The 22,423-nt window shown below is 37.1% G+C and overlaps 2 protein-coding genes and 1 pseudogene across 6 annotated transcripts; 2 read left to right on the top strand and 1 right to left on the bottom strand.

Moving 5' to 3' along the window:
• Nucleotides 1-1,393: 1,393 nt before the first annotated feature.
• LOC113751767 (transcription factor BIM2) lies at nucleotides 1,394-8,468 on the top strand. 3 transcript variants are annotated; one of them, XM_027295890.1, is made up of 8 exons: nucleotides 1,394-1,584; nucleotides 1,748-1,883; nucleotides 2,130-2,220; nucleotides 4,548-4,617; nucleotides 4,716-4,811; nucleotides 5,386-5,801; nucleotides 7,781-7,910; nucleotides 8,053-8,468. In XM_027295890.1, the coding sequence occupies exons 2-8, from the start codon at nucleotides 1,787-1,789 to the stop codon at nucleotides 8,155-8,157; spliced, it is 1,005 nt and encodes a 334-aa protein (XP_027151691.1). In that variant the 5' UTR covers nucleotides 1,394-1,584; nucleotides 1,748-1,786; the 3' UTR covers nucleotides 8,158-8,468. The 3 variants fall into 3 exon arrangements, with proteins under 3 accessions (XP_027151691.1, XP_027151692.1, XP_027151694.1); XM_027295891.1 differs by having other exon boundaries at nucleotides 2,136-2,220; XM_027295893.1 differs by lacking the exons at nucleotides 1,394-1,584; nucleotides 1,748-1,883 and adding an exon at nucleotides 3,974-4,028 and having other exon boundaries at nucleotides 2,136-2,220.
• Nucleotides 8,469-8,481: 13 nt separating this feature from the next.
• Nucleotides 8,482-17,585, bottom strand: LOC113751765 (protease 2). 3 transcript variants are annotated; one of them, XM_027295886.1, is made up of 11 exons: nucleotides 17,183-17,585; nucleotides 16,030-16,193; nucleotides 15,296-15,518; nucleotides 15,072-15,219; nucleotides 14,773-14,979; nucleotides 14,361-14,495; nucleotides 13,368-13,496; nucleotides 12,048-12,457; nucleotides 11,250-11,466; nucleotides 9,787-9,980; nucleotides 8,482-9,525 (listed from the first exon to the last, which is right to left on the bottom strand). In XM_027295886.1, the coding sequence occupies exons 1-11, from the start codon at nucleotides 17,572-17,574 to the stop codon at nucleotides 9,333-9,335; spliced, it is 2,412 nt and encodes an 803-aa protein (XP_027151687.1). In that variant the 5' UTR covers nucleotides 17,575-17,585; the 3' UTR covers nucleotides 8,482-9,332. The 3 variants fall into 3 exon arrangements, with proteins under 3 accessions (XP_027151687.1, XP_027151689.1, XP_027151690.1); XM_027295888.1 differs by having other exon boundaries at nucleotides 9,349-9,542; XM_027295889.1 differs by lacking the exon at nucleotides 8,482-9,525 and having other exon boundaries at nucleotides 9,869-9,980; nucleotides 11,246-11,466.
• Nucleotides 17,586-20,859: 3,274 nt separating this feature from the next.
• LOC113752617 lies at nucleotides 20,860-22,058 on the top strand (annotated as a pseudogene).
• The last annotated feature ends 365 nt before the right edge of the window (nucleotides 22,059-22,423 follow it).

The following is a 22,423-nucleotide window of genomic DNA, read 5'->3' on the forward strand; positions in this document are numbered from 1 at the left end:
AATAACAAAAAAAATATTTAAGTAAAATAACTCCCATTTTCTTCTTCCAAACATTACCACCACCCATCACTTTCCGCTACTGCCATTGCCAACACTTCTCCCTCCTTTACTGTCGTCACCGTTTCTCCTTCTCCTCATCTCTCCTCTCTCCCCCTCTTTCCTCCCTTTTCTCCTCTCTTCTTCTCCTCACTTTTTGCCTCTCCGAACTCCTGCTTTTTCCCTCATTGCAATCTGGTCTCGGGTCGCAATTAGATTTGGTCTCAATCTATGACTAGATAACGAGCTACGACCAATCGCCAAGGGAAAAGAAGAGGGATGCTGGGAAGAGGGAAATGACATGAGGGGAGGAGAGGGGAAGAGGATGGAAGGGAAGATAGGGAAGGAAGAGGAAGATGGAAGAGGAAGATGGAAGAGGAGGAGAGACAGAAAAGAAAGGAGGATAAGGGAAGATGGTGATAGCAATGAAGAAAAGAGGGATGGTTGTGTTGGCGGAGGGTGATGGGTAGGGTGGTGGGTAGTTGTGGTAGGATATTTTTTAAACAAATTTTAAAAAATTCAATAAAATTTTAAATTTTATAACACTCCTAAATATATCTACAATGTAGGTTGCATTTGACAAATGAATTTTAGGGTGTTTGTCTAAAACTGTAACTTATTTACTGTAAAAAATTGTATAAAAATTTTTTGAAGTGTGTAAATTTTGAATGTTTTGAAGTGTATAGTTTAAAATTTTAGAAAAGTTTTTTAAAGTTACTGTAATTAAAGTTGTTAAAAACTTGTAACAGACAAACTTGACCAAAAACTTGCTTGCCAAATAGGCTCGTAAGATTTTGACATACATTGCTATTATAAAATTTTTGAAAAATACTCCAAAAACATTTAATCCATAGAAAGCATGCATTGGAGCATGCATTTTCCCTTGAAAATGTTGCATTATTTGCTCCATCCTCCAATTAGGCTTCACTAATTGATTTTAAATGAAGATATATAGGGAGCCCAAAAAAAAAAAAAATCACGAGGTTTAAATGGGCTAGCCCTCATCTCATCCTAACCTGTTCCATGTATCTAATTTATTTAAACTACCTAACTCATCTTAATTTTTTGGCTAAATGAATCACGTGACTCACGGGTGCTTCTCCATCTTTTATCTTTTATTTTAAATCGGAGCAGTTAATTGCATTTCTATTTATAGACTTTCTTCGTATTTACTACTAGTTCTTGCTTCTTGGTGTTGATATGCTAATTAACAAAACAAAATACACGTAAGAAAGTAAATACAAGACATTACAAACCCATGACTCTTCTTATTTTCACTGGTGGTAAAGATATGTTATGTATATGCAAAGAAAAAAGAAAAAACCCTTTATAAAAATAAATGGGAAGAAAGGTGAAATTAAAAAACCAGCCCATTTCTGTACTCTGGTCATCATACCAAAGCAAAAGCCGGTGCATTAGTAGTGTTGCGGCCACACACGCTCACCGGAGCAGTGGACACCCCAGTTCAACCAAATTTCTGGAACCCACTTGCCAAAATTAATCAAATTCTCTCCCAAAGCTCCAAAGTCCAAACTTTACCATAAAGAAGTAATTTTTTGCTCCTCTCTCTGGTTATGGTTTTGGGTGTTATTCGTTATTTTTGGTTTAGTTCAGCCGATATTCTTGTCTAGATCTCTTTTTATCATTTCTATTCTAGCATTTGATTGCATAGATGTTGTGGGTTTGCTTAATTTATGGGTTTTATGCACAGAATCAGCTTATAAGAATTGAATCTTGGGGAAAAAATAGTATGAAATCTGGAAAGGGTCATCAGGAAGAGGAAGAAGAGGAGGAGGACGATTTTGGTGCCAAAAAAGACTCCACACCATCCCAAAATAATCCCATAGGTGAATTTTTATTTTATTTTTATTTTTTCCTTCTTTTCCAATGCATATATAGATAAGTAATTTTTGACGGTGGCCCTTTAATTGTTCTAGTCTAGTTTCAGGATCACTTATATTTCATTTTAGTGCAGTTTTTGATAGATTGGCCCCTTTTATAACTGGATTATTGGGATTTGTTGAGAAAAGAAGTGACAATTGGCTCTTTTTTGGAGTTTCAGAATTATGACTTTTTTTTGGATGAATTGGTAGGAGTAGATGGGAAGAGCAGTGATAAGGCAAATGCAATGAGGTCGAAGCATTCAGTAACAGAGCAGCGAAGAAGAAGCAAGATTAATGAGAGGTATGCTATATTTGGTGGCTTTTATTATTGTTAATCATGTATCTGTTTATTGTTTAGTAGTTAATTGGACGAGTTTTAATTGAGTGAAATGTAGTTGTAATGATCAGTTTCATGAAATCTTTAACTCCTTGTTGGTGTAGTTTCGAATTAGTTATGATACTTTTCTGAAGACTATACCTTTAAAGGCCAATGTTTGATGTGGCTACAGAGTGATAAAGTGACCAAGCTGCTTGATTTATCGTAGTCAATCTTCATTTACATAATCCTTTCTTTGTCAAGAGAAGATGCAAGAATTTGAGCTTTAGTAAGATGCCTTTCTTTTGCTTTACCGTAATGCATGGTGGTCATGAGACTTATTGAGGACTTTTTGGATAGGTAGGAAGGTTAGAGAACATTCAACTTCCAATAGAGATGAACTCTCTCTCATTATGCGTTTTAAGCCTTTTTGTTACTTGAAGATGGGGGTGTTTTTGTGACAACTTGGTCAGGGATGGGAAAAAAAAAATCTGGGCTGCAATAAAAAAAAATGGATACTGTGTAGCATGTCTTACTGTTCCCATATTGAATGACTAACTTGAGGTCTTTCCTTCTTTCTCTCAAGTCCCTGTAAAGGAAAAAAGTGTCCTCTCTTGGTCCTGCAGTTTCAGATAATCTGTTTTTGTAGTTCTTGGAGTCCACCTGTAGCACAATAGCAGAACGCTTTTCTGTCTTTTTTTCTCAAAAATTCCTTGTATAAATAAAGATACATTTCACTGAAGTTGCAAAGTTATTGAAATGCCAATCCCCATGAATAAGTCAGCTGCATTGGTGTTCTAAGAAGGGCTAGATATGGCCCACATATCTAGCCAAACACAGCATGTGGGGCCATGTCTTTTCTTTGTCCTGTGGTTTCAGGATAATCTGTTTTTGTAGTTATTGCAGTCTACCTGTAGCACAGTACCAGAATTCTTTTCTGTCTTTTCTTCTCAAAATTCCTTGTATAAGTAAAGATACATTTCACTGAAGTTGCAAAGATATTGAAATGCCAATTCTCATGAATGAGTCAGCTGCATTGGTGTTCTAAGAAGTGCTAGATATGGCCCACATATCTAGCCAAACACAGAATGTGGGGCCATTGCTTGACAATTGTGGACTCTCTGTGTCGTGTCAAACACAGAATGTTGTAAGTCAAAGAAGAACTCTACTTTGTCTACAGTTCTGCTTGGCCTCTTTTCCTACTTGCGAGTTTTCTAGCTTTTGGAGTGGATGTTTGGGATTCGTGTGGGATTATGCTGTTGAATCCTTGACCTGGGAAGTGGAACTATGTCATATAAATCTTCTCATTAACAAATTGATAAGGAGATTGTGGAATGAAAAACTTTGGATTAATGCTTTTCCTTTTTGGTGAAAAATCAGCCTCTTCTGGGCATTGCCTTCACTGTTATATTAGTTCAAGTAGTACCTAGTAGCAGGGGTTGACAAGCAGGAAGAGGAACTGACAGAGATGCAAGTAAAAAATAGAGTGTTAACAGGATTCATCCAAAATTAGTTTAAAGCTCCAATAGCATTCAATGGTTTATCTACTTTGATTGGTCACAGCTGTTCTAGGTGTGAAATGAGACAAGTTATTCTGAAGGCATCAGAATTGTGGAGTTTGTGGCTTTGTGTATGTCTCGACATTTTTATCTGTACTTGCGGCATTTGGTTTCCTGGCCATTTTAGTTCTTGTAATACGTGTAGCTCTTGTTTTCTTCTAATGTTTGGTTTTCACCAGGAGAAAAAGACTTGGTCTTTCCTGTGTTAATGGTGGGTGCAATAATTGTGAGCATGTGAGTAGCTTATATTTACTGCTTTGATCTGATTTTGCTATTGTTGCTCAAGTTACCATCAAGAAATTATTGGTTGGCTGTCTTTAGAAGCGCAATTTCCTCCTTTTTCTTCTGAAACCCTGCGGCATGTGGTTCCGTTAACCACCTAGCAGTTAAATTTTGAGGCCACGCGTGGTGCCTAAATATCAAATATAACTGTTTGCCAAGTGACATTTGTCTGACCAATACTGCTGTTGTCTTGATATGATGCCAAATACTCCCTTCCCTAATAAGTTACACTTTTTTAAGTTTCACGTTCTTCGTGCTTGACTTGTCTAGGGAAATGTGAAGTTTGGGAAATTATTTGGCTTATGTATGACATTCACGTGGGTCTATAAGACTTCAGAGCTTCTGGAGACTTCTTTTGGAATAAAGTGAATTATGATAGGAAATTGAGAGGAATAAACTTTTAATGTTCAGGCAATCCATATTGGAAATTTAGTCTTTCTTCCAGTAATTAAATTTTATTTTCTTTCCCAGATTTCAGATTTTGAGAGAGCTGATACCCCATAGTGATCAAAAGCGAGATACTGCATCTTTCCTATTGGAGGTACATCAGTTGATCAAAATAAGTTGTTGCAATTGCCTCCTTGTCTCTTCAATGGTTGATTTACTGTAGGTTGGCTGATTGTCTATGCCTGTGTACAGGTGATCCAGTATGTACAATATCTACAGGAAAAGGTTCAAAAATATGAAGGATCATATCAGGCTTGGAATTCAGAGCCCACAAAGCTGATGCCCTGGGTAAAACATTGATATCTACCATATAAATGAATTTTATCATTTTACCCATGCAAGCCATCTTTGTTGGCTCTATAAACATGTATTTCACTTGGCTAGATCATGGAAGATATGTACTAATTGGGTGTCCTTTATGGTAATTATTTTGTTTCTCTTTCCCACTTGCGCAACTACACACAACTATAGTAAGATGTTTCGTGGCCATTCTGCTGTTATACTTTAACTGATATAGTTTGGCTGTTACTGTCAATTTCACTAATGTTCCATGGCTTATTTGGTTGGAATACTAATCTAGGTTTTCCTTCAATGTTCTTTCCCTTTTCTCTTGCTATTCTTACATGCCTAGTGCCTTACCCCCCCCCCCCCCCGGCCCGGGGTCCATTTCCCCATTCCTTCCTCGACAGTAACAACATATTCTCTGACACAAAGAAGAAACTTAGCAAGATTTTTGGATATCCATATAGGAAATTCATTTTACTATCAAAATCTTCTCAAGAAAACTGCATTTTGGTTTCCATTTCTGTTTTGATGCATATCTTCAAACTGACCACGTTTTTATGGCATTTACTTGGAGTAGAGGAACAGTCATTGGCGGACTCAGAGTTTTGTCAGTCATCCACAAACAATGAAAAACGGCTCTGGTTCTGGTCCACTGTATCCTGGAAGGTTAGAGGACAACAATATCACCGTATCTTCAACTGTGCAACCAAGTCAACAAAATCCAATTGAATCTGACCTTGGGAGGGAGGTTACCTCTAAAACCATTGATCAGCAAACTGAACTGACAAACCAGGCGATGCCCATGCCAATGCCTTTGCAGGCAGCCATGCCAGTTCCGATCCAGAATGATGGTGCCTTCTCCCACTCCCAACCTAGGCCAGCTCCTGATGCGCAGTCTTCTGACTGTCCGATCACTGATGATATGCTAAACCATCCGGAGGGCTTAACTATTGAAGGGGGCACAATTAGCATCTCAAGCATATATTCGCAAGGGTGAGTGGTTTTACAGCTTGTATATTGGTTTTAATGCTATGGATTGGCACATGGTGTTTCATGTTAATTAACTTCTGTGGCTGTTATTACTGTCTCTGATGCGTAATTCAAATTATGTTCTTACCACAGAATTCTCAATAGTTGCTGTTAATCCCGACTCTCTTGTATGCTCTGGGGCAGGCATTAATAAATGAGTATGTTTCATTGTTTGTTGGTGCATCATGAAACTTGTAGCTAGAACCATTGACAAATGTCCTGCATTCATTAAGGTTTTACTTGCCATTTCCTAAATTTGCTTTAAAATGTGGTCACAATGCAATATATAATTTTATATCCATTTCCTTCTTTGGGATGGGGGGAATTATTGGAGGCGTGAGAGAGAGAGAGAAAGAGAGAGAGATTATCTCCAATTACGTATTATCAGTCAAGCGCTTGGGGACTTTTTAGTGTTCTGGCCTGATTGCTAAGATGAGGACAGCTTGTGGTGGTGGTTTCACTATTAGAGATTTTGATATATTAAGTAGGATTTATTGTTTTTATGGCTCTGCTTTCAGGTGCATAATATTTGTGCTCAGTGACGGAGCCAGGATTTTTTTTGGGGGGGGGGGCAAAATTTTTTCCTAATAAAATTATCTTAATATATTATGTTCAAAATAATTTTCTTCTATTTAAATATATGACATCTAAAAATATCAAATATTAAATTCAATTATAAAGGTATGTCTATTCATAAATATGCGGTATAGTCATAACAAAAATTAACAAAAAAGATAACTTTTGATTAAATATCTTATACATCACAAACCATCTCAATATGTTACCTATGCAATATATATATATATATATATATATATATATATACCATGTAATATAAATGTAACTATTTTCAATTGAAAAAAGATAAAAGTTATGTTAACATAATTTGAAATTTCAACATCGTTTCTTAGAAGTAAATTGAGCTCTACGCTCTTTTATAGAACTAAATTCATCTATGATTGAATCACTGCTAAATTTTTCAGCAACTTCTTTTTCTATATACACAATTAGACAATCATTCAAGAAATTATCTTCCATCTTGTTTCGGAGCTTTGTCTTGATTATTTTGATAATTGAAAATGCCCGCTCTGTAGTTGCAGTTGATACAGGAAGAGTAAGAACAAGTGATATATAGAAAAAGACAATCATTCTACGCTCTGTAGTTTCGGAGCTTTTTCTATATATAATCAATCTGTCAATAAGAGGATATATCACTGATTTTCTTGTCTTCACCAAGCCTTGACATAACTCATGAATACTAGATAATTCTTGCAATTCAGGATGATTTGGAATGTCGAGCTCAAAATGTTGAAGTTCTATTCTTAGACGTACTAGTTCTTGCTTTTAACAATTATAAATTGGGTCTTTTTATTCTAATACATCACATTGAGTCAATTTACTATGGATCATCAAATTATATGTTTAATTTTTGAAAGTTAAATAATTAGTACAATAAAAAATAAAGCTTTTTTTGAAGAAAAAAATTAATTCAAAGATGACTAATTCATATCTATACATATATATATATATATCAACTCTCATAATATAAACTAAAATTGTAAAAATTTAGGGGGGGCCAATTTTATTTTACACACATATTTACATATTATGAATTAAAATTTTCAAAACATGGCCCCCCTCTGCCCCCCCTTGGCTCCATCATTGTAATTGTGCTGACTGATTTGGTTTTTCGAGGTTGTCTCTATGTAGTGTCTTGTGTCTGGGCATTTGGAGTTTAAAATCAGTTGTTTTGTGCTTTATTCAATTCTTTCTTCTTTTTCTACCTCTCTACAAGGTTTCTATGTATTCTTTGTGCAGTGATCGCATGTTCAGCAGGAGATAGTCCAGTGTAGCTTAATGTTCTTCTGTCAATAGATTTAGGAAATCTTTCAGTAGGTTATGATGATTTTAGCTGACCTTGCTTTGCAATTGTTTCTAATCAGGTTGCTTAACACATTGACGCAAGCATTGCAGACTGCTGGAGTGGATCTCTCTCAGGCCACTGTCTCGGTGCAGATTAATCTAGGAAAGCGAGCAAATAGCGGACTGGCTTCTGGGATTTCCGTCACTAAAGTAATGACATTTTAATGATCTCAGTATTTTTTTTTTGTGGTTTTTTTTTGGGGGGGGGTGTGTGGAAGAGTACTCAGCTTCTTGGATTGCAGTTGGTAACTTCTCTATTCTATGCTAATTTCATTCCCTTATTATGCTTCAGGATCATGAGCGACCTTCACCTTCTGGTGATCAATTAGCGGGGCAATATCGGGACACAAGCAACGGTGAAGATTTCAGTCAAGCCCAAAAGAGGCTGAAAAGGTGACCGTCCATGCTTTCCGAATCAATGTGTGCTTGGCTCAGTTTTGTCTCGTCCGATGGAGAAAAGGCTAGTTGAATGTAAATGCTGGAATTCTCATGTTAATCTTTGGGCTTTAGGCTATTCTGCTTGCTTGTCTATATGCTGCGCCTTCTCGACTTTCTGCCTGGAGTGGTTCATATTTGTTCCTTTGTTGGAAACTGGAATTAGGTTCATCGATTGGCAACGATTCAGCTTTCAAAAACAGATGGTTTATCTCTGTACAAAATTTCTGGTGATCATTAGAGGCTTGGTACTGCCCCGCCAATTTTCGTTTTTTTCTTTTTTAATCCCCATCTGAAATGCAATGGACCTTGTTCAAAAACACTCTTCATTGTTTGCCCAATCTCCCCTTCCACTTTGCTCGCGGACTGAAGAATCCACCCTCCAGCTTATTTGACGTGATAGAGTTCAAAGGCGTTTGTGCAGTCTCTTCTCAGTTCCTTGCAGGTGGTTACCATAAAAAAGGCCTTGGAGCCCTCAAACATTCTTGCCTTCATTGTACCATGTTTTGTCTTTTGATTCTAGCAATTTTGAATGAACATGCACGTACGCATAATGTAAATGAGCGCGAGCGAAGGTTGTGTAGACGGACGTTGTAACGTCCAATTAGTGGACGCATGGTCCATGGTTATCATTGTCTGAGTACAACTTACACAAAGAAAATCCATCTGACTAAATGGTAAGCCGTCTGAATAAATGTCATTTTTTACGGAGCACTAGTGTTCCATGCTACAAGGTGTTAAAGAGGTACATTCAATACCAGCAATTGCTGATATACCTGCGCTAGCTGTTCTTAAGTTGAGGAGGTTGCTCTAAGATGTTAGAAATCTCCATATAAGAATAGGTCACATACGGTAACCAACAATTCATGGAACTCAAGCAAAACTGAATATCCAACCACCATATTGTTGCAGATAGGGAGTTAATAGTAGCCTGACCATATTGTTGCAGATAGCAAGTAGTTTACCTGGTCTCAAATGTGTTCTCTCGATTGCGAGTTCGAAGTCCTACACTAAAAACCTTTCTAATATACTCTTTCCTCCCTATTCCTTTGATTGCCTCTTACATGAATAACGACCATGACCGATGCATGTTCCAACAATTTTCTACCTGTAAGCGGCAGATTTTTGGCATTTTCATCACCCACAAGTACTCAGGACTTTCAATAGAAAAGCATATTCATAAGCCGTTTCCTCACAATGACTAAAGCGGCCACCTTCATCAAAATGTCCTCCACTCATGCTACACCTCAGAATGACTGAAGAAGAACAAGTTGAACACGCAGCGTCCCGTATCCTGGCCACCCATTTGGCTGCTTCCCAAACACCAACCCTTGAATGCACAAACATCTTCAGGATCATTGTTTTAGAAGGATGCATGCAAAGGCATTATGCGCATACAAATGAAGATGATTCAAGATCATTTTTAGGCAAAATGGCTCATTGTTCGCCAAGAATTTAAGCATAACATTCAGGCTCAAATAAATAGGCAGGCAAAAATTGAGACATGAATTTAAAGGGTTAAATTTAGAAGACAAGCACAAAGTCATGTAGAGAAGAATTATGCAAAAGGAAATTTCAGATGCAAGCTTACCTTGAGTCGTTAAATGAGGATTTAAGCAGCACTGCAGGATAACAAAATCCTTGACGGATATTATCATAAGGAGAAACTTTCAGGATGTTGTGAAAATGGGACTCTATCTGCGGATTCCCAAACTCCTCATAGTCCAGTACAGTGAGCGGCAAATCAGTGTCTAACAATGTGTTGCATACGTCAAGAAAGGGCACCTGATACATGTATTATACACATCATTTTCCCCAACAAGCTTATTGCTGAAACATTAATTGAACAAATAAAAAAAAACCTAAGAGTCTATGACCCTGCAAGAATTAACAAGAATATTGACCTTTGTATTCATAATAAAAAACAAAAGGGGTTTTTTTATTTGATTTCCCAAATTATGGAAGTCAATTTTGGAGACATCCGACTTCAAAACTCACTGTAATCTTTCTTCTTTCTTTCTCTATGCCAAACTCTCTCAGTGCTTCTTATTTGGGTCTTCCCAACACCTTCCCATCTTTTTATTCTCTCCTTATTTCTCAACAAAAACCCATGAAGAGAAACCTATCTAAAGCAAAGCCATGTTTAGTTGTTTCAAACTTCATACACAAGTTGCAAGGAATCAAAAAGCAACAGTCAAAAAATTGAAGACAAACCCAAACAAATCAAGGATAACACCATCTGAAGCAAAGCCGTGGTCCACTGTCTTAAACTTTGTAGCGAGTTGCAATGAAAAATTATGCACATGAGCAGCATAAGGAAAAATTTTAAAAGTATCAACCTGGTTGCAAGGAATCCTCTTTGTCTTTTCTTTCTTCTTAGGAAGCCGTTAAGGGAATGAGTATTTGATAATTTAAGAATGGCAGTCGATTTCTCAGAAGTAGACTTTAACATCGGAAGCTTAATAGTAGACTTTAACTTCGATTTCTTAGAAGCAGACTTCTTAAAAATCAACTTTTAAGTTTTCGGAAGCTTAATAAAAGCAACTACTATTGTTTAATTACAAAAACAATGGACAATATTGGCATAAATAACCCAAAAATTGGGTTTATTCCCAAAGACAATCTGGATAATACAAACGGTGGTATTACAGGAAGTGTTCACCAGACATTTGAACCAGTAGTGTCATGGCAGGAAAAAATCAACTTGCAACATTTCTTAAAAGGGTCCATCAAACTATAGCTTTCTGGCCTTTCTTTTTTCTCTTCATACTTCTTTCTTCATCTAACCATCATTTTTCCTTTAATTGAGTAGCATCTTGTTGCAGAATCAACTAATGAGTCTTTGTCTTCAATGTAATTTTTGATCTTTTAATCATTAGCATATCAGTTTAATTGAGTTCCCTTATCCATTTGTCTTTTATGATGATTTTACAAAGCCACACCCACTTTGATCTCCCAGCAAACATTTGCATGAAAGAATTAGAATAAAACAAAAGAAATCCAATCATTACTGTACCAGGTAAGATCACAAACAGAGCCATACTACGTACCTACCTTCAATATGGCAGCTCGAAATAGATTTGGATGCATATTCATGGCTGCACCCACAAGAAAACATCCGGCACTGTGGGCAACAGCACTAAGTTGCTGTTTGTGAATATAGCCCTCATTAATTAGGTATTCGCCACAAGAAACAAAATCGCATATCGAGTTTAACTTGTGCAATCCACTGCCAGAGCTATGCCATGAAGAATCAGCACCAGCACCACCCCTGCCCTCAAAACACATGACAGTCAAGCAATATACAAGGATACTATCATTAATTTAATATTTCTTCAGAACTGACCAAAATTAGATAAGATGGCTGATTTAAGAGGAAATCACAGAACCACCTTGGTGAATGAAGAGTTAACAGTTTAGAGATCTAGAGTCTTTGTTTTCTTATATTTCTTGCTCTACAGAGTTGCTTATGAGGTTACAGTCCGCTAGCATCTAATGCTCTCCCAAGGTTAATATAACTACCACATGCTTTGGTCAGCACATAAATAGCTAAATGTTCATTAGCATTTTCACTTGGAAAACTGAGCAAGCACATTGACACACTTACAATCTGTTCTTCAGGTTACATGGAAACTACAAACTATATATCCACCTTTAAAATCTTAAAGCCACGAAAAGAACGTAGCTTTTGTCACAAATGACCAAGCATCGCCATAATATGACAATTTAAATCCTGGTGAAAAAGAATCATGAAGGTCACTCTTCTTAAAGGAAATGAAACTTTTGTGCAGAAGTCTTCCTTGTATCACCCCAAATATTAGAAAACAAATATCTCACTTCTTTTCCATTTACCTTACATCAGCAAATGCAATCACCCAACCACGATCGAGTAAGCTCAACCGATCTGCACACCAGCTTTTATCAAGGAGTTCCCCATACGCTCCATAGCCATGTAAAAGCCCTGGAGATTTTCCTTTTCTATGAAGCTCTTTAGAATACAAGATAGTCAAGGGAACCCTGATGCCGTCATGTGAAATAACTTCTTTTTTCTCACAAAAGTACAGGTCAGAAAGGTCTTTCAATCCCGATGCTTCACTTTTATGACCATTTGTTTTCTTCTCACACAGAAGGTCCTCAGTCTCCTTTGCGCTCTTATAGTTTTGCAAGTGGTTAGTGCTGGAACAAATATTAGACACCTCTTCTTGCTGCACAACAACGTGCGAATTTCTCGACATGTCATAGTCGACAATAACATCAGGCATCTGGAATTCAAAAAGGAATATGAGATGCTTGTGCTTAGTGCCTTCTACTTGAGTTTGTTACATCAGCAGAATTTCTAATTTCCACCCACCGATATTCTGTCTGAGGGTCTTTAAGTTCAATTGTCAAAAGATAAACTAGTGGTACAGAGAAAAGCATAAAATAGGAGGAGAAAGAAAATATTCATTTAACATCGTTCATTTCGATTAAAAGTTTCCACCATAGCAGTTTAATTAAACTTCTCCCCCAACCCCCAAGAACTCCCCCTTCCCCTCAAGTCAAAAGAAAACAAAAGGAAAAGAATAGGGAAAGGCTTCAAAAAATGCAAATGAAGACAAAAGGATGTATGGAGCTTTCTCAATCAGGTGTTAACCAAATTATTTGATCTCAAAAAGAGACCCAGAATAAAGAACAACAAAAACGATGGAGAGAGAGAGAGAAACACAAGGCACTTATACATATCTAGTAAAAACTAAACTATTGAATGAGCAATAACACAAGCCTTCAAACAGCAAACCTTAGAAGTTGAAACATTGCATATTTATGGATATCATGCCTGTTATTCATCTTAAGAACCATAAAGTGAGACTTCAAGCACCCGTTTATTTAATCTAAGCGTAACTTAAAGTCTGAAAACAATACTCAAACAGTGGGAAACTGGGTAAAATAAACAGCCTGACACGTGTAATTCATTCTCTTCTTGATATTTTATGACTACATGGATAAATGCTTTTGGCAGTCTATCTGAATCAAGAAAAGAATATTGTTGTAGACAAAAGATCTATAAGCCATCATAGAGTAACATGAATATACATATCAACAAAAAGAGATAAGGTGGGGAATGAACAAGCAACTTAAAGGTAGCGGTTACAGTTATAGATGTCATCGGTAGGGGAGTGTTCGGCATCATACCACAGGAGAAGAAAGCACAACACGATAGACTGAACTCATGAAATCAAGATTTGCGCCAGGCGATATTGTACACATATTCGAAGGCAGAGGGAAAAACCATGCATGAAGATCATCAATCTTCAATTCTGTCTGCAGTTAAAAAGAAAATCATCTTTAGATGTATATATCAACACTACTTAAAGATAGTTATTTCTTGATAATCAAGTATTAGTGGACCAAGAATCCAAGTGAACCATGAATGAGTAAATTTTTGAAAAGATTTTCTCACTACAAAGTCAGATCATCTTGAAATCCGTACCAGGGACCAAGAAATGAATCCCAGCTTCAGCAAGTTAGGAAAACTTTAATCAGATGCATGCAGCTTTCACAGTCTGAGGGTCATTACAAACAAAAGTACAAACCCCAAAGTGAAATGACAATTTACAAGAAATTGAAATCTTAAACCTCCTCTTATGAGAGATTGGTATTGTTTGCATTGTGTCCCACTAGATTTCAGTTAAGATCTTTACTTAATAACCAACATCTAGAAGATGCATGAGAGCCATGTGTATTAAGTTCTACTGTATGTATATATTAGCCATCCTTTTATAGCAAGAGAAAAGATCTCACAGGCATGACACTAAATCACTCGAAAAGAACAATATAGCAGAACCAAATCTCCTTTAGTGCAAATGCAATACGGGAATAGGAAGAACACCAACAAAACCAAATAAATGTCTCAGAAACAAGTAAAACAAAGCATACAAGGATGCATGATATCATCTGATTAGGTATTTAGTCTAATTGCATTTCACGGAATCTTGGTTTTTAAAGTACCAAGTTAAGAATGGACATGTATTTTGTCTTAATTAACCAAATGGAAATCAGGCGGATATATTCCACTTAAGGACATAAGGTAATTAGTACATTCCTTTTGCTAAGTTAAAATGTGTAGAAAATTACATACATCCAGGCCTCCATTTATAGGCACAAGAAATAGGGAAGAGAATCTACCTTACAGTCAGACATAATGGGCATCTTGATTGAACACATAGACAAAGATCCCTCTTTGTTGAGCAACAGTACCAGATGTTCATTGAAGATGTCCATATCTAGAAAGCAAGTATCTTCATCTGGAAGAATGATAGGCTGATAAGGAAGAACAAATAAATTCATCAAATCAAAACATGTAACTAGAGTATCTGCACTTAAAATTTTCGCATGAAAGCTCCAGTTTGTGACACAAGAAGAGAAAGCAGGGTTAAGTGCAACACACTGATACACTAAAGTTCTGGTACTTTCAGGCGCAAGTACTGCCCTCAAGAATTAACCAAATCCACCTATATGAACGAATCTAGCTTGCCTATGACCTAGGAAAACAAAATCCTGGAATTGAAAGTAAGATACACTATCCACTGATGATTACCTGCAAATTTGTTGAGTGCAAATTGTCAGCTCTGCACCTACCCAAGTAATAATCTCCAGAGTTAGATAACTCGTCCTTCCTTAATGGAGCATTAGTTAGAATATAGAAGAAGCCATCATGATGTTCCAGAAAGTACTGCACACCAGAGACACGCTCACAAAATCTTAGAATCCCAGATTTTGGATTAAATGCATCTATAACATAAACCTGCAACCACCAAGGTGCAAAATATATGAGCAAAAGCTTGTCCAAATGCAATTGAAAGGAATGAAGTAAAAATGATACAAACAAGTTCCTTCCTCAGATGAAGCCCTTGAGTTTGAATTCACAGTTATAAACTTGCCGTCCTTTGTGCTTGTTATATCCACACAGTATCTGGAATCACTTTCCACAAATATTGGGATATTACTGTCCACAGAATCTGATCCCAGTTTCATGCATTGTACACTAATAACAAAACATATAGGTAAGACTACATAATGATATCAAGCTCAAGGCCGAAGAAACATGAATAGGAATTTGCCTGTATGGCCTTTGGTTCTGGTCACATAATGTGTAGAACAAAGTACAGCCATCTTGAGCCCATGCCAAGCTAACAACGCCCTCAACTCTGTGATTTGAAAGAACAAAGTTTCTTCGAAGGTCCTTGATTTGAAGCACAAATTTTTCATTACCAGTTATATCAAGCGTATATGCAAGAAATCTGTTGTCTGGTGATACGCGACATGTACCCACATGTACATATCCTATAGAAGCAAAAGCAACATAAGAGCCACAAGGACAGCACTATGGACAAACTGCATTTAAAGACAAAGAACTTAAAAAATCGATGCTTTCAGATGCACTACAATTTTACAACTACAACTGAGTACTTTCCAGCCTTATCACTTCAATCGATAAGGCTATCTATTGCCAAGATTCTAAAACACAAAAATACAAATCAGCCCACTGAACTAATAGGGACAGTTGCTCGCTGTAGGCTTCTCAGATTGCAAAAGCCATAAGTGCTATAAGGCACTATACTGTGTTAGCAATATAATATGCATGGTAATTGTATAAAAGGCTACTTTGAAACAATTGAACTTACGAACAACTTTCTAGTAAGTCTTTCCAAATATACTAGAGAACAATATATTAGTTGATTTCCTCATAATGCAATATTTTGCCAATAAGAAAGGAAATGTATGTTAGAAAACAATAGTTCTGAGCAATATGAAATCCTTGAGATCTACAGCAAAAGTAGACATATAAAGTTACCATATAGCTCAGCAATTTCATTCCAATCTAGCAAAATTTCTTCCTCCCAAAATCCTTTGCTCATGTAGTTGACAACTTGCTTCATCCAACCTTTCCCATCATTAGCCAACTTCCTACATAAGACCGGATACTCCTTTCGCTCCGGAATATACTGGTAGTACAACCTGATGAACCCCATAAGAAAAATTTTCAATTCAACATTTAAGAACCCACTAAATTCTGGTCATATATAAAGAAGATGGATGCATAAACACAATATAATAACGTTCAACAAAGAAAGTCATGTTAGTCAGAGAGTCAACAACTTAAAAAAAATGTTATCTTTAACTAAGACACAGAAGGATACAAGATGAAGGCTGAGCAATATTCAGCTCCTTCAACAATATATACGAGACACTTATATAAAAACCAATAAGGTAAAAGCTTATGAAAAATGGAATATCTTGAAAGCAGAGAAGGATTTAGGAGCTAGGTCTTCTCAGCTTTACTCCTGCATGCCATGAAGTTGATTCCATGCATCAGAAATTGTAAGAAAATGAAGCAATGTTGACATGTTGTCAAGGCTTACCACTTTTAAAATCACAACATTCATAAACAAAACAATTGAGCCGCACAGACAGACCTGGGAGTAAACGATCCTAATCGAGTCAAGCACGATACAGTTCAGGCTGGGTTTACTTTTCTAACAAACTTAAAATCGTGTTTAAACTTGGCTTCCTAATTATGTAAAATGAAGTAAAACGAGCTTTCTTCAAGTCGAAACCCAGTCGAGCTCAAGTAGGTGATTTATTCACATGTAACATTGGAAGTGCTAAGCTTGTTAAGCCGAGCTCAAATTGAGCTTGAAAAGCTAAAAAAACACTGATCTGGTATAGACTCATTCTATTAGTTGACAAACCAATCCACTCTTGAACAAGTTCTCATCAAGTGGAGCTCGAGTCGATGTGAGTAGCTTGATCCTCCTTTCATCCCTCCAAACACATACACACACTCTTTAATAAAGGCTTACGCCTTCCCACTTTAAACTCAACACATTCATAAATGTGAAATTAAATTTTCACACACTAGCATCCAATTACACCTATTCATGCACGATTATTACGAATATATAAATCAATATAAGTTAAAATGGGATTCGAGCAAAAGGGAATACCAATCTCCCCATCGTTCAGGCGGGGTAGAAATCTTGGAGGGCATTCTATTTATCATCTCAGAAAAAAGGGTTCTTTGCAGTTCTTCTGTATCTTTCATGAAAGCATCCGCATAAGAGTTTTCTTGACGAAGGTAGTTGATGAAATCCGGGTCGTTAGTATTGGACATCCAATGGTAGGGGTCTTGCCACGACAGTCCATGATCAGAGACTGTGAAAGGTACTTTCTTTGGGACTGGAGGGGCCTGGGGTTGGCTGAAAGAATGGTGGCTTTTGCAGAAGGTGGAGAAGAGTGAAGAAAACGAGGATGAAATGGAGAATAGTTCTAAGTTCAGGGGTAAATGGGTCTTTGTGATTCTGTTTCTGGTGGCTGATAAGAGGGCTGCAGAAGCCATACACAGCGGTGGCGAGGGGGAACTGGGGAATGGAGAGTGGTGAGTTTTGTGCTGAAAGGTATTATTTAGTAATTACTATTTGGTCTATTAGAGTTTAAGCTACTTTCAATTATGTCCCCATGGAGGATCTTCGACTCAAGTTTAGCAATTAATTGGTATTCAAAATTAGTACTAATTCAATTTTTTTTTTTTTTTTTTTTATAAAATAATATAATTTCATATCATGAAATCTGCACTAATTAGTACTAATTCAATTTTGAACAAGCTCTATATAATAAACTTGAATCGAGTTTATAGTTTTCTTCACATCCTTTTAATTTTTTGCGTCTAGTTGCATATGTTTGTGAACATTCCTTAGTGGATTGAACATTTGTTCATTTATTTTCTTTTCTTTTTTTTTTTTAATTTTACTTTCTAGCAGAGGATTTTACATAGATGAAATGTTGGATGGCAGGATAATAGGGTAAGCCGCTTGGACTGCATTTTGTGGTAAATTCTCTCACAATTGCAATCGTGCATACAGCCACGTTAAAATCCCTTTTTTTTTTTTGCTTCTAATTGTTAGAACCATTTATATTAGTGGACATAAGCCGTGGCAGGTAAGATTTGATTTCTTCTCTTCTGGAATATATTTGTGGTCTTTCTGTGCTGTTTGATATGTGCTCTGTTTCCCACATCAAGAGAGTATAATAAAATTAGGATTGACTTAAATCTTTCTTGCCTCTGAGGATAACACAGACTGTGTAGGAAATAGTTAGACCTTTCTTTAGCTGATACATTGTAAATACTTTTATCCACAGTACATTATTGAAAAAATAAGTGAAAGGTTTTTCAGATCTTAGATTGCTTGACATATTTAGGTAAATGCGTCACAAGCAGGAATGAGCAACACTAATCCATCATCACCTTTACCACTTCTGTTTACCTCCAAGTTGCTCGAGAGTTTAAAGCTGCACAAGTCCACAATCTCATCCACAATGCCTGCTGATTCTTCCTCCTCAGAGAAAGGGCACCCCATGAACTCAGCGATTCATCTGATGTGGAAATCGGGTTCATCTCAGCTCTTCATATGTCAAGATCAAAACTTTCCCAGGATTTGCTGCCAATACAGTAGCACATTGTTCCAAAATGGTCCAGCCAGACTCACTACTCCCCTGCAGAACTTGTAGAAAGCCTCTTCCAGTGAAAGGCTTCCCATTTCAGGCTTTCTCATTTTGTTTGTGAAGTGTCAAAGGGATATATAAGCATCCTTGGGCTTCCTGCAGATGTAGATCAGCTTGCACCCTGAGTCCTTCACGGATTTTGGCAATGACCGTAAGACATGTGAATCGCTATGATCCTAGGAGGAGAAGCGGGATCAGGATCAGGCACTTGTTCATCAAATTCATAATCGTACTCCAGCATCGGCACCAGTTTGTGGGAATTCTTCGTCAGCAGCGGGTGGCTGTTGTCTCTAGGAGGATAACGTTCTCAATTCGACACGCAAATGCTAAAGACTTGAGCCAGATGGTGCGCATTTGGGGTTACAGGCAAGAATGATATGGGTATCATGAGCTTGGAAGCGTTTTTGACATGTTGGGAGATTTGTACACGCTATGTTTGGGTACCAAAATCCTTCGAACAGGTACAAATAAGGCTCACCCCATCCCCTTTCTCTGGGCAGATTTGAAAGAATGTTCCTACATTCTTCAGGCAATTCTTCCTCCAGCATCCCTGGACGTAGTATAGACGACTCTGATTTTGCTGACATTTTTTTTTACTTTTTTCTTTTCTTGGTTTTTTCTTCTAAGAAATCTGAAGATGGTGAATGAAGTCTAGAGCCAATAATGCTGCCCTGAAATTTATGCAACCGAAATAAGGTTTTCAAAACACCCAATCTAGAAACTAAGATTTGTGAGAGATCGAAGAATTTTGGTTCGGAGAAGTAGAGAATTGATCTCACTGCTCGTGTTCATAACTTGTGTCGAGAAATGATGGATCCATTGTTTATTTAGAGTGGAAATACAATTAGTGGAACACAAGTGGGATATACAGTTAGTTGATCCACCAATTACTGCACCCCAAGACAAGTGTTCATTAATCAACATTGATGTGTAGACTAACTCAGGAAAAATGGCAGGGTTCTATCGTTTAATTGTCTAGCTTTCTGGATATCTGATTATAAGTATTGTATTTAAGAAATGCTTTAACCTCAGGACAAGATTATTGCTTAAAACATAATAAGGCCACATTATGCTATGCATAGTAATGGCAAGTGCTGGCAAGAAACACAGATTTACATAATCCGCTTCAGTGGAAATATCATACCATCATCCTTTTGTGCATTTATTTCAGTTCGCCATAAGCAGTCAGCGAGTGGAGGTAGGGAAATGAAGATTGAGCAAGGTAATTCTATGGCTGCGAGAAAATTTTGGCAAGTTACTGTTAGTCTGCTACTACAGTTGACTGAAGATACTATAACAGATATTCTGGACTCAAGATATTTTAGTTTATTTTTTCACAATGAAGTCAAAAAATGCAGGTGAATTCTTTGATAAATTACAAACTCGTGATTCAGGTTTTTAATAAATACTTTCGAAACAGTAGAGCACTGTAAAGTCCAATCTGAGATTCCACCAACTAGATCAAGAAAGAAACTTCTGCAGGCATGATTCAGTAAAGAAAACATCAACAGCATGATTCAAGTGATCCCAAAAAATTAGCGAGGGTCATCCTGGAAACTGGCATGGTACAATTATTTGCCAATTTTCTCGTGGAATCCTTCCTTTGTTTTTTGCAATGTACTTAGGTGGTTAACCAACTATAACATATCAAATGTATGACCAAGTATTTCTTTTTTCAAGTTTCAAAGTTGCTTTATGTGCTCCAACTCCAAGCTGCATAAATAAGAAAATAGTCGGGAAAAAAAAGTTAAAGTGTGGTTTAGATGTTTGATGGGTGACTCGAATCTGCCAAATTATTAGTTAGGTTTGACAGATAAAAAAAAAAATTGCCCAATTATTAGTCAGATGTGATGAGAGGGAATCGAATCTGCTGAAATATTAGCAGCTGTCATTGGGTCACCTTCTAGTTGTAACAGCTTAAAAAACCCAAATTCATTGGGCGAAGTTTGACTGCTGCTTCCATAAGAGCCGAAACCAATCAATGATAGGAGGCATAGCAATGCGCTGCATACATTACTAGCTTATAAATGGACCTCCTGCTTGCGCACTTGGAAATTAACTTGGCAACTGATCTAAAGGCGTTGCATTTGAAGATATAGTTCCAAAAAATTCTTAGCAACACATGGAAAAAGCTGTGAATATTGATGAGCTTCTTGAAGCTCTAACTCATACACAGCGTGCATTGTTCAACTTCAAGAAATCTGCATGTGTAAAATGTGCAGTTGAGTTGGGAATCCCAGAAGTAATAGGTAAACATGGGAAGCCTATTACACTTTCTGAGCTGATTTCTGCCCTCCCAATCCACCCTTATAAATCTGATCACTTTCATCGCTTGATGCAATTCCTAGCAAACTCTGATTTCTTCGTGGAAAAACCTGATCAAGGCTATGCACTCACCCCTGCAGGCCGGCTTCTTTTAAAAGATGAGCCATTCAATGTAAGGGCATACGTTTTTATGGCAGCTGATCCTGTCGTGTTGAAGCCTTGGTACGTTTTTCTTGAGTGAGTGGTTCCAGAATGATGATCTCTCTCCATTCGATACCGCACACGGGAATAATTTCTGGCATTATGCAGCTCGAGAAGTCCCATTTGGGCAAATGTTGAATGAAGTCATGGCTAATGATTCTGAGTTTTGTATAGAGGTTCTGATGACCAAATGCAAGTTCATGTTCGAGGGCTTGGCAACTTTGGCTGATGTTGGGGGTGGCACAGGCAAATTTGCTAGGGCCATCGCCAAAAAGTTTCCTAGCATCAAATGTACTGTGTATGATCTCCCACATGTGGTTGCTAATGAAGGAGGAGATAAGAACGTGGACTTTGTTGCTGGAGATATGTTTGAAAGTGTACCCTATGCTAATGCAATCTTACTCAAGGTAATAAAAGACATTCTTCCCGGGAATTTAGGATTTTCTGTATCCCTTTTTGCTGTTCTCTTAGGAACTGTTTTGCTTGCATGATCTGGAACTAGCATATGTCCAAGATAGTAATGCGTGATTTTTATGGTCTGAACAGTTGATCCTCCATGACTGGAGTGATGAAGACTGTGCGAAAATTCTCAAGAACTGCAGAAAGGCCATTGCAGAGAAACACGATGGTGGTAAAGTGATCATTATAGACATTGTAATGGGAAGCCAGATACAAGATAAAGCATCACTTCAAACACAGATCAACACGGACATGCAGATGTTGGTTGCGCTCGGTCCTGCTAAAGAAAGAACTGAGAAGGAATGGGCAAAACTGTTTATGGAGGCTGGATTTACTAGCTACAAGGTATATCCAATCTTGGGTACCGTAAGGTCCCTGATTGAGGTTTATCCTTAAATTGAGGAACATTTGCTACTGTGAATGAATAATTAATTGTCAGTTTTAACATTTGCTACTGTGAATGAATAATTAATTGTCAGTTTTACTTTATTTTGTTTTATTGATTTTTTATTTTTTATTTTTGTTTTTGGCTGAGTTACAAATCTCAGCATCTTCTTTTTTAACCTCATATTGCACCTAGTTGTGTTGAACATGTTATCCCACGGCAACAAGAGTATGTATGTATTCTGTGTCCCCCATGTAATTTGTGGCATTCATTTAAAGCGCTAAATGTGTTTGGACAGGAGATTATTTGAAATGTTATTTGAAATAATAAATACTGTGACATTTTTTGCGATATAATGTATGTAAGATAAAATGAT

This window comes from Coffea eugenioides, chromosome 11 (genome assembly GCF_003713205.1).
Source record: "Coffea eugenioides isolate CCC68of chromosome 11, Ceug_1.0, whole genome shotgun sequence".
Classification (NCBI taxonomy): Eukaryota; Viridiplantae; Streptophyta; class Magnoliopsida; order Gentianales; family Rubiaceae; genus Coffea; species Coffea eugenioides.

Excerpts from the sequence above, each read along its gene's own strand:
- LOC113751767 (XM_027295890.1), top strand. The coding sequence starts at position 1,787 with ATGAAATCTGGAAAGGGTCATCAGGAAGAGGAAGAAGAGGAGGAGGAC. Across the intron at positions 5,802-7,780 it reads TCAAGCATATATTCGCAAGG|GTTGCTTAACACATTGACGC; the intron begins GTGAGTGGTTTT and ends GTTTCTAATCAG. Across the intron at positions 7,911-8,052 it reads CTGGGATTTCCGTCACTAAA|GATCATGAGCGACCTTCACC; the intron begins GTAATGACATTT and ends ATTATGCTTCAG.
- LOC113751765 (XM_027295886.1), bottom strand. The coding sequence starts at position 17,574 with ATGGCTTCTGCAGCCCTCTTATCAGCCACCAGAAACAGAATCACAAAG. Across the intron at positions 13,497-14,360 it reads CCATTATGTCTGACTGTAAG|ACAGAATTGAAGATTGATGA; the intron begins GTAGATTCTCTT and ends TTTTAACTGCAG. Across the intron at positions 11,467-12,047 it reads ATTGCATTTGCTGATGTAAG|GGGTGGTGCTGGTGCTGATT; the intron begins GTAAATGGAAAA and ends TTTTGAGGGCAG.